Source organism: Amblyomma mixtum, chromosome 7, assembly GCF_055824585.1.
Source record: "Amblyomma mixtum isolate Tamu chromosome 7, ASM5582458v1, whole genome shotgun sequence".
NCBI lineage: Eukaryota > Metazoa > Arthropoda > Arachnida > Ixodida > Ixodidae > Amblyomma > Amblyomma mixtum.
Window position 1 is genome coordinate 54,743,347 of NC_143018.1, and position 14,154 is coordinate 54,757,500.

The 14,154-nt window shown below is 45.2% G+C and overlaps 1 protein-coding gene across 1 annotated transcript; it reads right to left on the reverse strand.

Annotated features, from left to right (window-relative positions):
• Positions 1-414: 414 nt before the first annotated feature.
• Positions 415-12,568, reverse strand: LOC149336116 (uncharacterized). Its single transcript, XM_089554661.1, has 4 exons — positions 12,282-12,568; positions 10,534-10,673; positions 4,239-4,347; positions 415-844 (listed from the first exon to the last, which is right to left on the reverse strand). The coding sequence occupies exons 1-4, from the start codon at positions 12,566-12,568 to the stop codon at positions 415-417; spliced, it is 966 nt and encodes a 321-aa protein (XP_089410787.1).
• Positions 12,569-14,154: the final 1,586 nt, after the last annotated feature.

Sequence of the window (14,154 nt, forward strand, 5' to 3'; positions counted from 1 at the left end):
AAGCGCTGCTATCTAATGCCTTAACGGCCACAGCCTCAGTTGTGCTTGGAGTCGTCTCACGACATTAAAATGCTTTCGATTATAATTCTGTTCTAACTCATTTGTATTCCTTTATAGTTTGCGTCGTTTTAAGTACTGCTACTGGTTAACTTGTCGCGTTTTCTTTACTTTGATGACGTCCCACCATTTCGACCAATCGCGAGCTTTGTAACGAAACTATTTCGATTACGCCGGGTTTTTGTGGGGTTGAGCCGCCTAATGCCTTGGCATTAATAAAGAAACAGGCCCTTTGCGAGTCGCCACAAAGCTATCAAACAGGCAAACTCGCTCCTTTCATTTATTTTCAAAGCGTTGACACAGACATGGGCGGTTTATTCAACGTGAGTCCTTTCAAAATGCTCATGAGCCACAGTCCTAGAGTCGGAGCAAGCCTACCGTGAGGAAGAACAGCGTTCCGACGGCGTTCACGTTTGAAGCACTGCTGTGAGGCCACGTTGTGTTCGCAATGACCGCCTCAGTGGCGGCTTCCGAGGGCGTCGTCGAATGCTCTGCCGAAGACTCGGCCGACGATGCCTCCGATGTATGCTCCCAGCTTTTCGTGGTTTCGGCCGCCACCGCAGGTGTCGAAACGGATTCGTCATTGAGGCTGGTGGAATATGTGGCTTCCCTCGTTGTAACTGTCGTCGGAGCGTCTGTCGGCGGCTCTGGCTCGAACACGTTATCGAACCAGTTGAGTTCGGTGGCGGCGATGAGCACCAGATTCAGTGTGTTAAGTCTTTCGGCCTGAATGTCGTTGCATTGCGCAACTGCCTTCTCCACACAGGCTGTGAGGTCCTGGATCAAGCTGCGGGTAGGAAAAGTGCATGACCATGAGAAATGGCTACGACGGGATCCAGTCCGGTATGTAGCTGAGAACTGCGTTAGAAAACTCTGGCGTAAGGGGATTTTATCTATTCAACTTGGGACGTACAAAAAGTTTTCCATAAAGCGCTGTAGTACGAAATGTCATGGCAATGAACTGCCTAAAACTAGAGCCTAGCGACATCCTTCGACCTACGTGCGGCAGCAAAAACCGAGAAATGCCTTAATTTAAAGCATAAGATGCGTAACAAGATTGACAGTGGAAGACTGGTTCTCCTGTTTTTGAAACTCTATTTGCACACTAATTCAGGCTTAAGCGAAAATGCCTTTTCAATGCTCTGTGCATTGTATAGACGCAGAGCCCTTCACTACGGCGTCTCTCATAGCCTGAGTCGCTTTAGGACGTTAAACAGCCGTAAACAAGCAGTTTTACGCTCACAAAAAAAAATTAGGGCAGAGTAAATGCGAATTCGCCGAAAGCACGCATAAAACTGACACGTTCTGAAAGGCAACCAAAGTCACCTATTCTCATCAAATAATGTCTAGAATTACGAGTACTATAGCCGCCTTGATCACTGGGGATCTTAGAAAAATGCTCGGGAAAAAACACGTGAATTCGACCATTTTCTCATCTAAGTGCACAAGATAGGGAGAGCAAAGGTGCCTGCAAACTTCAACCGTCCATAGTGCCAAACTTTAGTAAATACAGTCGAGCCCATTTATAACGGCCGCAGTTATAACGACCGCTCGCTTATTACAAGCGAGGGCGATGCTACCGTTAAAATATGCATTAAGGCAACGGGACTGCGTCTCAGATACAACGCACAAGCGTGGCGGCGTAAATAGGTTAGTACGAATTAGGAGGCGCCTTAGGCGAGGCCCCGCAGTCGAAAAACTTAAGCTTTCGATAAGTTTTTCGACAGTGGGGCCTCGCTTAAGGAGCCTCCTAATTCGTCCTTAAGCTTTTGATCCCCCGCCGCGGTGGCTCAGTGGATATGGCGCTCGGCTGCTGACCCGAAGGACGCGGGTTCGGTCCCAGCCGCGGCGGCCGAATTTTGATGGAGGCGAAATTCTAGAGGCCCGTGTACTGTGCAATGTCAGTGCACGTTAAAGAACCCCAGGTGGTCGAAATTTCCGGAGCTCTTCACTAGGACGTCCCTCATAGCCTGAGTTGCTTTGGGACGTTAAACCCCAATGAACCAATAAACCTTAAGCTTCCGATAATCGCGCAGATAAAGGAGCGTCTCCGGCCGCCCGTGACACCCTCCTTCAGTACGCGGGGACTGAAAAGCGCAGTAAGAATAGATGAGACATTGCCGACAAAACGGAACAGTTTTTCTAAATGCTGCCGTCGAAAGCGCATGCCTTGAAAGGCGACACCTGTACTGGTGAAAGCCACGGCAAGCTTTCACGTTAACCTCCGAGTGCACTCAAGGTGCAACGGCAGAGACCGGCAACGACCCTTTATCATCAACAAATGTCGTGCACTTCGATGCTTTGGGAGCTACGTGCGATGCTATCCAGCTACAAAGCCTGTGTGCGCTGCTATCAGCTACAAAGGTCTGGATAACGCGTGACTTTGTTTTCACGAGAAGAGCGTGCAACCAAGTATAAGGTTCAATGGCGCGATGGTTACTGGGAACGATTTGTTCGCCGAGAGGCTTGTTGAGCATAACCATGACATAGCGAAAAGAATACGAGTGCCAACTGGTTCATGATAACGTTGTAACGCGCCATACGCTACCTTCTCTAGCCATGGTGACAACGTTCCCCTCGTCATCAAATGCCAAACGCAAGATCCAACCACCGGACATCGGTGTCGTTCACGTGCTAGGATGTCCCATCTTCGGTGCATCATCCGACTCATGCTGATAGCAATTCATGCAATAAATGGCGATATTGCGATTCGGATATCTTCAGTCTCTGCTGTGAAAGTTATTAAGGCCATCTGAATGATACAGACTGTGGAGTTCATTATGAATTGCTTCCGTAAATCATCCATCATGGGGCAATTAACGGCTGAGAGCACTGTTGAACATCCTCGTGATTAGAAGTATCTGTATTCGTAGCAACGTGTTGTTAATCTACAGATAGCCGGACATGATTTAGTCTGAGATAACTTCGTTGGCGCGGATCATGACGTGGGCATCGCAGTCATACACTGACGAAGCCATTGTACGCGAAGCACTAGTGTTGTGTGACTGCAGAGAATCTTATGACGATTACGAGGAGGCCAATTTTCCACTAGTTTGCCGTAAACGCCATAATCTTAAAGCAGCCTAACTGTTGGGACTTACGGCCTCAGAGAGAAACATAAAGTACGACCGCTCTTGAAAGCTTGAAAAACACCGTGTTCTGAGCGCATAGCGAACTGTTATAAGAAATCGACGCCAGTTTCGTTCGACTTCGTATCTCTGGCAGTAAAATGACAACTCCACTTACTACAAACTTCGGATACAACGAACGCACTCAGTGCGACCGTCAGGCTTGTTATAGGTGTTGTATACTGTATAGCATCATGGCCCGCAGGAAGATTTTAAACCAGGTAATACATTGCGCCTCAAATCAACAACACATATTTTAGTAGTTTTTTCTTCGCATTCGTTTTTATGTCCGCGGCTACTTTTCACAGCGTTTTTGCTCCCTTTTGCTTTATTTATATACCTGCTGCTTAATTTTTTTTTTATTTACAGGAAGTGCCAATGCAGCCGGACTATAACGAACGTCTCCCTGCCGTAACCATTCTAATCAGGTTCAACAAAATTAATAAACTTCACTTTCATATTCATTTTTTATTTTGGCTGTCTACGCCACCTTACAGAATGCATGACCCTCATTAACAGCGACTATTCCCTTTGTTAGCCCGGCCTGCAGTTTATCCAAACCCCTTCCCCCCGTTATGCACTATCCTTGGGCAGTAGAATAGCCCTGTTAACTAATCTACTTCCTGTCTCTAGCAACTAGCATCACTGTTTTTTTTTTTCCTGAGAAAGACAGCAGGGGCATCTGTTGTGTCTAAGATAAGGTGGACTCATCTCAGCGTTAGGCTTTTCCGAAAAGATTCTGTGAATGTGTATTCACGGAAAAGTTATTTATATTCAGCCGATCACAATTTAGAGATCCACCGAAAAATTATGTTTGCTTAAGTTCAGCTGATCAAAATTCCTACGTGTGCTACTGTTGACATATCAAAATCCAAGCAAAACTCTCGTAGTCTTCTTCAGACGACAGTATGATAGCGGCGAAAATCCAGTTGAGACAGCCCCACGTACCGAAAACGTGGTGCGGGCTTTCCTCCGGCATTCAATACGACGCCAGCATGACGTCAGCTCAAGTACGCCCCTAGCAGCCAGGACAAACATTAATTTCTAACTTACGCGTAGCTTTTCTTCCTAAAAGCATAGAGGTCCTCATACTCGCGCGGTCTTTTCAGTGTGCACTTCTTCATGACATCAGTGTCCACACATATGCGGAGGAAACCAGGTGCTGGCAAGAAAAAAAAGACATAAGAAAAACAAAAATTGTTAATGGGTTTCATGGCACTTAACAATGTGCTCATTTAGTTTAGTTACCTGACAGAAATTGTGTGGTAACGAAGGATGCGTAGAAAATTTGTGAGACCGTGAGTGACTCCTTCTGTTTTGCTAACGGCAGCACAATTTTCCATCAGCCTTTTGTCAAGAAAGAATCCGAAATTCTTGAACTGTGAGTTCCGTTCGTACAGTTTCAAGCTCTTCCGGTTTCGTCGCTTTTTCGGTATTTGGTAATGAAATAAAATCCGTCTAATTTGTCATCTTACACAAACATCCAGGGTGTCGAACCGGAATTTTTTCGGGTTCGGTTCAGGTTCGGGTTCACACCTTTCGGGTTCAGTTCCGGGTTCGGCTACAGAGCAACATTCCGTTCCGGTTCGAACCGGTTCGGACTGTACTGAACCGGTTCAAACGGGTTCAGGGCAAAAAAAAAATTTGAACATAGATGGGTTTTAATCAACCTTGTTATGGTGTTTACTTTTTTCTGTGGCATCTATATATGAAATAAAAAATGCAAAATTTTTTTAATGCGAGATGTTCTCCCTTTGCCCACTTTGGTGTTGTCCGCGGCTAAACGACGAATTTACGTCACGAGCCAAAAAATGAAATAAACTCGAAATATAATGTACGGCTATGTGTATGCTATAACCTTATGATGATGTATAAGGCGAAAAGCCGGTGGGTTTTGCATCTACACAACTCTCCACCTTGAGGAATTTCGGAGACCCCGTCGCGCGACAAATTGGCCTCCTTGAAGCTCGAGGTAGACGGGAATTTTTCGTACGCAGTACACTTACGCGGGCACCCTTGGTAGAGTGTGGTGAATCTGTCGTGCACAATTTGTCCACCAACTTGTTTCAGGGCATTTATTTTCAAAACTACAAACAACCCCTTTTTGGGAGCTGTGCTTAATGGGCGACTAAGTGCTCGTCTGTCTTTTCTGGACAAGGCCGTGAGAGAACTTTGTGCTGATGCATTCGGTTTTCTCCCTCTTCGCTTTTCCTTATGATACCTGTACGACCTCTCCACAAGGCAGACGACAAAGGTTGTGTTCGGTCATTACATCCTCTGCCCATATATCTGCACCCTTGCCTAGCCATTCTTGATACGAATTCAGCGGATGTAGTCCAGCCCAACGGCCGAAGATATAACGAACGCTCGCTCATTACGAATGGGTGTGGTGTTGCCGGGAAAATATGCATAAGGGCAACGGCAATTCGCCGCAGATACAATGAAAAACTTTGGCCGCACCACTCGGTTATAGCGAACGAGCAGGCGCCGTAAACTACCCCCGAGTTTTAAGAGGTCGTGCTTCCAGTAAACGCGGAGTGAGAGAACGTCTCTCAACCTTCACGACACAGCTCCGGAAAGAACATGTCGACCCGAAAATGCAGTAAAAGACGGCACTGCAGTGCGCAGCACTAACCGGAAAATCCGGCGTCTGGGAACCCCACTATAAACGGTAACGTAAACACGGTAACGATATGCTATAACTCTCTATTCAAACAGTAAGTAACCGCAGGCCAAGCCCGCATCGATGGCCTACGAGGGCAATCATTGCCTGCGTGTTCGCCGGCTGGGCAAAGCCTCTCAAGTGGAAGAAGCGCGGTGCGTGTGAGAAAGGGGCATCTTCGAAAGCGGAGCTACTGACCATGGTCGTGAATCAAGTAACAGCAGCGATTTGAGAATTTTTAAAGCCTTGCTAGCCATGCGTGTTAGCCACGGGTTGGTCACGTGGTATGCATAGCCTGCCCAGTAGGCTCTATCTTTTGCGCTGCTACCACGTGCAGGCAGCGTCATACAGCGGACAGTGCAACTGATGCACTCACTGCCACGAGCGCCGCGCTACTTTTGTCGCTGCATGAGCACACGAACTACAGAAGCAGCTCGAAAACACACGTGACCAAACGCATGTAGATGTGTGACAAAGCTCTTTGGGTCATATTCTCTAAATAAAGACTCAATTCCTAGTCTTCATCTAGTCCGCAGCCCGTACCCCGCAACAGCATTCTCAATCGGTGCTTGAAGGACTGCGCACGCACATATTATTGCGTGTTTTCTTCTTTCAAACGATGACTTAGATCTTAGGATACCTGGGTCACCATGCGGTATTCGCCTACGGCCGCTGAATAATTTAGAAAAAAATTTATTCTCACATGCTGTTTCGGTTTCATCAACCGAAAAATGTGACTTGTAGTGGAACTGTCACATGAGGCATGAAAACCTGTGATATAGACGCTGATACTTCGTTTTTACTCACTACTGCACATAAACCAGCCTGCGTCAAAGGCTAGAATTACAACAAACGAGTTATTGCCGTTTCATTTCGTGCTTCTTGTAACTTAAATTCAACTACAGGTAACAGCCATCGTTCTGCTGATGAAAATAAAACAACGTCAGAAAGAAATTCGAATACAAATTATTTATAGGCTGTAGGCAAATACCACAGGGGGCTCCATGTATACCAATGCCGAAATCATTGTTTGAAAGAAGAAAATACGCAAGCAAAAATTTGTGTCTGTAGTCCTTTATTGAGTTAGATCAGTGCTAACAATTTGATTAAAACCATTCACAAACATGAAAAGCAGGAGAAGTAAAAACTCAGGATTTCCCAAAAACCTGGCGTACAATGCTTTAGAATTGGCGCTAGTACATTAAAGAAGAGTCAATTAGGTTTCTTCCTACACACCACCCTTCATTCAGTTTTGTTGTCGCATATACTGGGTGCCATTCTGCCACTTTCCAGCGCAGAGAGCTTCGGATGAGTAAACCTACGCGCTAGGCTATCTCATTTTGTCTTTAAAAAAAAAATAAGCCTGCAGGGTTGCAAAAAAAGTGGGCCTGAACCGAGCTCTGAACCGGTTCGGAACGGTTCCTTTGAATCGTTCCGGTTCGGGTTCAGTTCCAAGATGGCGAAAAAATATGGGTTCGGTTCGGCTCCGGTTCCGGGTGAAAATTCGGGTTCGGTTCCGGTTTCGGGTTCAGGTTCGGTTCCGGTTCGACACCCTGCAAACGTCTCTTCACTGCAGAAAGGTTTGCCTTTTGCTCATTTGCTTGGACGTCAATAACTGCATGCGGCACTGCAGGACACACAGCAGCTAACCCCTGAAGGTGCAAAGGTAGACTATAAATTAAGTTAACGGTTTCTTTTGAACATTCGCTGCGGCTAAATACTCTTGTGCTCTGAAACTAAGTAACACCTGAGGGCTGATTTTACCTTTCTCTCATCGCTGCTAATTATCAACAAGCCTACTTGCCTGATATAAGTCGTGCATCAAAAGGTCGCCATCGTCGTGTGCAACTTTCCTTGGCTAGTTAAAAAGCACTGCCGGCAGTTCAAACAAAAGCAGGCATCACTGAAAGTAAGAGTTGCCAGGTCTCTTCTTTTTATTATGAATTCTCTTTTAATGCATTTTTGATTGCATTCAATTTTTCCATTTCCATTCTTTTTTTGTACCAAAACCCTGTTCTCTGGAATCGTCTAGGGTTGTACACTCTGCAACCACCGCATGTCCTGCTCGAGCCTTCGTCAGTCTTTTGTCAGCAGCTATAATATTGTCGAGTTATGTGTCGAGAGCACGCAGACCACTTCCGCTCTCCTAACGTTATTCCGAGTTTCTTTCTTCTCTCCATCGCTTCTTGAACGGCCCCTCCGTTTTCATACAAGCTATTCCACTGACCTTGAAGGCCGGTGCTCATGACGAAGCACTACCCAAAAACACTCTGATAGATTGTGTTGTCAACAAGTAGACGGTATTCAGTGCCATATAGATGGGTGGAAAGAGATAGGCAGTACCGCCTCGGCACGTTTCCCTCGCAAACACTAGCTCCCAGCACTAGTGTAGAGATTAAATGGCAATGCAGCGCCTAAGTTTTGTCCACCTTGTCTCGGCGCTAGGAATGTAAACAGCTTAGAGTCAGCGAATAGGTTTAATCTCAGATTTTTCGTTTTGCTTCTGCAGTGATGAGTGAGATTCGAAAAGAGATATTTTTAAAGGTGGTCGTAAAGTGACTCCCAGCTGTAACGACTGTGCTGGTAAAAGTAAGGTGAACGTTCTATCACCATTAAAAGTGCAAGACACACTTCCTTTACACAGCTCCATCTTAAATATACGCGGCTGGGCAAAATTGATTTGTCTTGACGGGACTCTGAGGACAGCTGCATCCAAATAGCTTTAAAAAAATTAAAATGCTCTAGATTAAAATTCCAAAGTTCTTTGTAAGTATCTTGATGACTGTCGGCAGCAAAATATGAACTGTTTGTTCAGACAAGCGTATTTAAAATTTTTCCGCCACTAATGAGTCAGACCTGTTGCGCATATCCCCGGAATGGACTCCGTGATCGCCGTTTTGAAGTGAAAGGCTTTGTAACCTTGCCTCTGAGATCGACGTAAAAAGTTGTCAACGCATGCGGCTAATTTGCAAAACCGGTCGATAATGGCGACTACTATACTTAATGTTTTTCCCTTTCGTAGCTATTAGAAGTTCGTTTGTACTGAAAATAACGTCCTTGTATTTAGAATACGGGAACCGCTCGATACAGGCCAACAGCAATTTACTTGCATTGCCCATGTGAGTGATAGTTTCCGATTGAATAGATATTATCAACAGGATGCATATCTCGAATACATATCTCTGAGCATATCTATTGTCTGTCCTAGGCGGAATATATGCTGGTACTGTGTACAGTTCTGTGCACATCAAGTCAGTGAGAAGACAGATGGGAGTCGCTTTCACCGAACACCGTCGTGCTCATCCCTGCGACTGCGTTTACTCTAACCCAGTGCGAGAAATAACTACAATTATTCCATATTATTCTGTCTGTGCTAACAAGACAGCGACATCCAAAAGGAAAAGAAGAGGCTGTTGTTCCAGAAAAGCGCGGTCCCCATAGTTTCTTCTTGCTCTAACCGACTAACTTGAGGCGAGCCCAGCTGCGCTCAAGTACTGCTGATTAAGAGCATGAAAAAAAAAAGATGCCCAGGCTTAGCTTGGTTAAGCCAAGAATGCGTTGCATATTGCGCGGTCTTTTTTTTTTTTGAGGGCGAGGTATTGCTTGGCGGCACTCGATTTTTTCGGCAAGACGTCACGCGCCGGCGCAGCGCCCCTAGCGGGAGGAGCGGGAGTCAGGTGGTGGCTGCGGCCGCGCGCCACCGCGCGAGTTGGGGCCCAGCTTTTCCTCCTGCTGTCGTGACGTCACGTCACGTGGTTGCGGTCAAGGTCAATGGTGGCTGCCCGGCCGCGCCCAAGGGCTGAACTGAATGATTGCAATATGCAACGCATAAAAGTTAGCAGAGGCATTCAAGACTGCTTATGCGTGAGAATGCGTAAGACCACCCGCTAACTTTGTGAACGCAGCCGCCGCGCGCTGCGGCGTGATGTAACCCAACGCCGCGCAGCTGGCAATTCTACCTCAGAATGGCTCTACGTAGCTGCCCCGACACCGCCGCCCCCTTTTGATCTACGCGCTAACTTTCTAAATGCGGTCGCCCCGCTCTGCCTTAAGGCTATGAAGCAATAACTAATGGGTTAATGCCCATATACGCCGAATCGGCCTTTCTCTACTTAACATTCAATTATCCCTGCGAGTCCTCGTACCACTCCTGGAGTAGTGGTGCAGCGGTTAAGTGGCGCGCCACTGCTTTTGGGTGGCAGGTGCTGCCACCGGCGGAATTTGTTCCATCTAGGTTGCTCTTCTTGAGCAATCTCTCGTGACCAATCAATAATTTAACCGCCATGTGCCAGGTTGTATGAGGATATCACCTTTTATGGATACCATCAAGTGTTAACACGCGCACGCACATGCAGACGGGTCTTCGCTCAATGAGGCAACTAAGGCTTACGCCTTTAAAAAAAACAAAAAAAAAACACGAGTACACGGGTGGGACAGCACGCTGGCGCCATCGCGTGGCCGCTTGGTTAATCAAGCTGGCAATCCTAAAACAATGGCAATGGCCGTGGAACGACGCGACAAGCACTCAAAAGCCTCAATGGGGCGCTGATAAGAGCTGTCTACAAGGGTTTGTTCTCGGTAGGAATAAGGCTTCGTGCCGGCATGCGTACACGAAGAATGTCATCGAAGTCTAGTCCGCATTAATGTAAGACCGAAAAGAAATTATTGCACTTGGAAAATACTCACTTGAACACGTTATAAGGTCGGTGCTGAACCTTTGAAGGAAAGCGTAACCTTGTTCCTGTATTTGGAACTGTCGCTGGTCGTTTTGGAAGCAACCTGAGTACAAATCCTTGCATTTGGGCTTTAACGGAAATTGTTCTTTCCTGCAAGACAGTATATATTTATATACTGCAGTACATGTTTAACAAAATCAATAGCAATAACATTTCCTTGCAGTAATGGGTCAGAAAATTGATCCGCAAAATAAACTCCGGTCGCTACGACAAAAAGTTCATACGTGACCGAATACCAAAATCTACGATGTCCAACAATCTCGGATAAAAATTTTTTAAACTGCAAAATTTTGCGACACTGTAGTGTAAATATTGAAGGTAATGGTCCATTCTTCGGATCTGTAAGAAAATCTTTCTTTTAAATAGTTTCCATCGATCACATCGAACCAATAGGGAACGCTTTTGACGACAGCAAAAATGACACTAGAGAGAAGTACAAGACTGCCGTCGGGAGGTCTGCGGACATATTGGTTACTATATTGAAATCTTACATTATCTCAAAATGCGTGCATCAACAGTTTCACGCTCAAAATTGCTTTTATCCAGATTTGTTAGGTATGGGAGGGAATGACGTGAGGCAAGCTTCCGTTATACCACCAGCGTAAACTGGCTATGAACTCCGTTGAATATACTGTATATGCGCGAATGCAATATCCTCTTCACAGCCCGCGTAGATTATTATGGTGAGATTTGTATTTGACGGGGTTTTTGAAAAGCACTTCAGTTCGCGAGACTGTGTACTACTGGAAGAGACTGCGCTCCCACGTAGTCAGCTTTTCATGAGCTATGTAAGGAGTGCTCAGAGCAGCCTTCCATGTTGGTTGATATGCCTAAATCAGATTCTTTTTTCTCCCAGTTGCCGAACAGCTACCACGTTTTTCGCGCTTTACCACATTATTATAAGCAATTTTGATTGCAATAAACATTTTGTTGTGCATTTATTGAACTCTGTACACACTATTAAAGGTTTTTGCACGTTTCTGTTGGCGTAGATGTCTTACTTAAGATCAATGAGGAAACCCACAAAAGGTTGGACTGCTGGGTCTATGGCTGCTATATTGTTTGTGTACATTCATGGACCACTCTCTCTCCGGAAACTCATTTCGATCAACTGTGACCAGTAGACACTTTGCTATGATCTGACTAGTGTATTCGCTCAATATCATTTGAGGTCATGTTCTGACCATTGCAGGTAAACCCAACTGATTTTATGCCGTAATCTGAAGGAGGTAGGCACGCCATCAGACACTTCTCAAGAACGACGACGTTCGGCACTCCTCTCTGGGAAAGACATCGCGCCACTGCACTTTGCTTCCGAGGCGCCTGAACAAACTTTTCCATATTCTTACTCGGAACTAACTGTTAACCAAAACGAAAACAAAATATTTGTAGAGCTGAGCTTACTGGTATAACGCATTCATCAGCGAAGCTGTTATAGCTTTAGTTTAGCCATTTAGGTTAATCTCATTCCCCCTGCCCTTTCTCCCACTTCTCTTTCATTTTTCTCTCTCCCTCATCCTCTTAAGCATGGAGAGAACCATCTTCCTCTCTCCTCTTTGCCTCCTGCCAACGAAGAAAGGTGGCGGCAGGCTTGGTGTATCTGATTGCTCTGGAAGCCTAGTTTTCCCAAACACATGAAAAGACCTGTCCGGAATTGCAGTCAAATAAGGAAGATCTTCACTGCAAACTGTGTCATACTTAGCACAAATGTCTCCGAAGACATTGCCGTCGTCTGGGTAGGTCGGTAGCAAGCGGTCGACGACAAAAGTCTTGGAAACATTGTGGTAGCAATGGTAGGCCTTTTCGATGTTGCACTGGGTCGTCCTGAAGACACCTTTACGAGTGCGTAAACGATACAGAATAGAGAAAAAAATATCTGAACAGGAGTTTAACCACTGGCAGTAGCGACACCAAGATCGAAGCATGCACACTTCTGAAAATGCGTAAAATGAGCGTACGCATTCAAAATAAATACAATGAACCATTCATACCGGCGGTACCTACAAATGAATGCATTTTTTTTTTTCAGCAAATGACTGCTTCCTTCAACGCAGCACTTTTATTTGCCCGTGCAAAATTATAAAAACTGCGCAAAAAGGTATATTTCTTCAATGACTCCGTCATTCGCACCTATCGTACTTTCTTGCAAGCTTTATGCACGGGCGTCTACTTTCCACCTGCGTAAAACGACTTTCAATTCCAATATACTGCTACCTACCTGGTAGGGTGGGCGCTTCGTCGGCGTGTAATACGCATGAGGGAAAAGGTGTAAAACAACCACATACAGTCATTTCGCTGCTGAATTTTCGTGTTGAAATGTACGACTGCCAAGAAAGCGATTCTTAAAAACCCAGAACAACTGAATCTCGGACTAGAATTTACTCTCAGGAACTGCATGCGCAGCTGTTTTTATAGACAGCGCCAACAGGTCTGCCTTTTTGTCGGAGTTATTGCTTTCTTTTCACATATGTATTAATTGCAGGGGACGATTGGTGTAGCTTGCCAGCTTAGTTGTAAGTGCAAGATGCATAAAACATAACGGAAGGAGCCGTATTTGGAAGCAACAATCACCCAGTGACATAGCGTCCTAATTACGTAAATATTGAAAGAGTTCATTTACATACAGAATACAAACTGCGCCTCACTGGACTCCCTGCATCTATCCTTTTGTTTTCGCTTTCTACTAATGTTGCACGCGCTCTGGCTTGAGGTGAAGGTTCCATGATATAAAATTAACTGACAAGTTCAGCCTTCAGCCTTGTAAGTTCAATGTCATATGGCGGAGCAGAAGTACAAGTTGTAATTAAAACCTAATAATCTCAACGTGAGCCATCCCTTCACAATGAGCAAAAACTAAAATCTGGGTGCGCTGACATAAAACGTTTGTCTGCAATGTAGGTGCAGTTTAGGTGATGTTCTGAGCGTGGTGGTAAAACTTCGCAGTGTCGGAAGCTATGGCGTAAACTGTCGACAAATGTCGTCACTACAACGTTTCTTAGAGGTAGTGAAAGAACTAAATAGCCTTAAAATTTTTGATCGAAGCACAATATGAGTAAGACATAATCTTCGCAATATGGCTACGAAACGGTAGAAGAGCCGCACATTGCTCTTCACAGCGTTTATATTTATCATTGAGGCATATAGATCATGATTTAAATTTAGAACGACTTTTGTGGCAGCCTGTACATTTCTCCATATGAAGCTTAATAATAACCTGGATATTAGATACGTTTCTGGAACTTCTGCGTAGCTCCTTCATATGCCAGCAAGATCCATCACACTTAACAATCAGGCCTCCTCATTTCACTAAGTTTCTAACCAGCTGCGCTTTTCAAACAGTGTTCCGCAATAAGTTTTTGGGTATGGACTACTGCCATTTTGTTTCGTAACAAATAGCGTAACATTTTTCAAACAAATTAGTTGAGGCTAGCTGCATTAGAAACTGTATGCGACTTCAGTGACAGCTTGCACCTTTTGTCAAACAAAAGTTGACAGTCCATTGCATATTAAATATATCTGCCCGAAATGTTGACATCCTACCTGCAAGCTGCTTAATAAAAGTTTTTTTCTC

What these genes read in the sequence shown, in the direction of transcription:
- LOC149336116 (XM_089554661.1), bottom strand. Translation starts at nt 12,568, where the DNA reads ATGGTTCATTGTATTTATTTTGAATGCGTACGCTCATTTTACGCATTT. An exon ending in CGACCTTATAACGTGTTCAA is followed by an intron (nt 4,348 to 10,533) that starts GTGAGTATTTTC and finishes TTTTCTTGCCAG; the next exon opens with CACCTGGTTTCCTCCGCATA. An exon ending in TTTAGGAAGAAAAGCTACGC is followed by an intron (nt 845 to 4,238) that starts GTAAGTTAGAAA and finishes TCCTACCCGCAG; the next exon opens with CTTGATCCAGGACCTCACAG.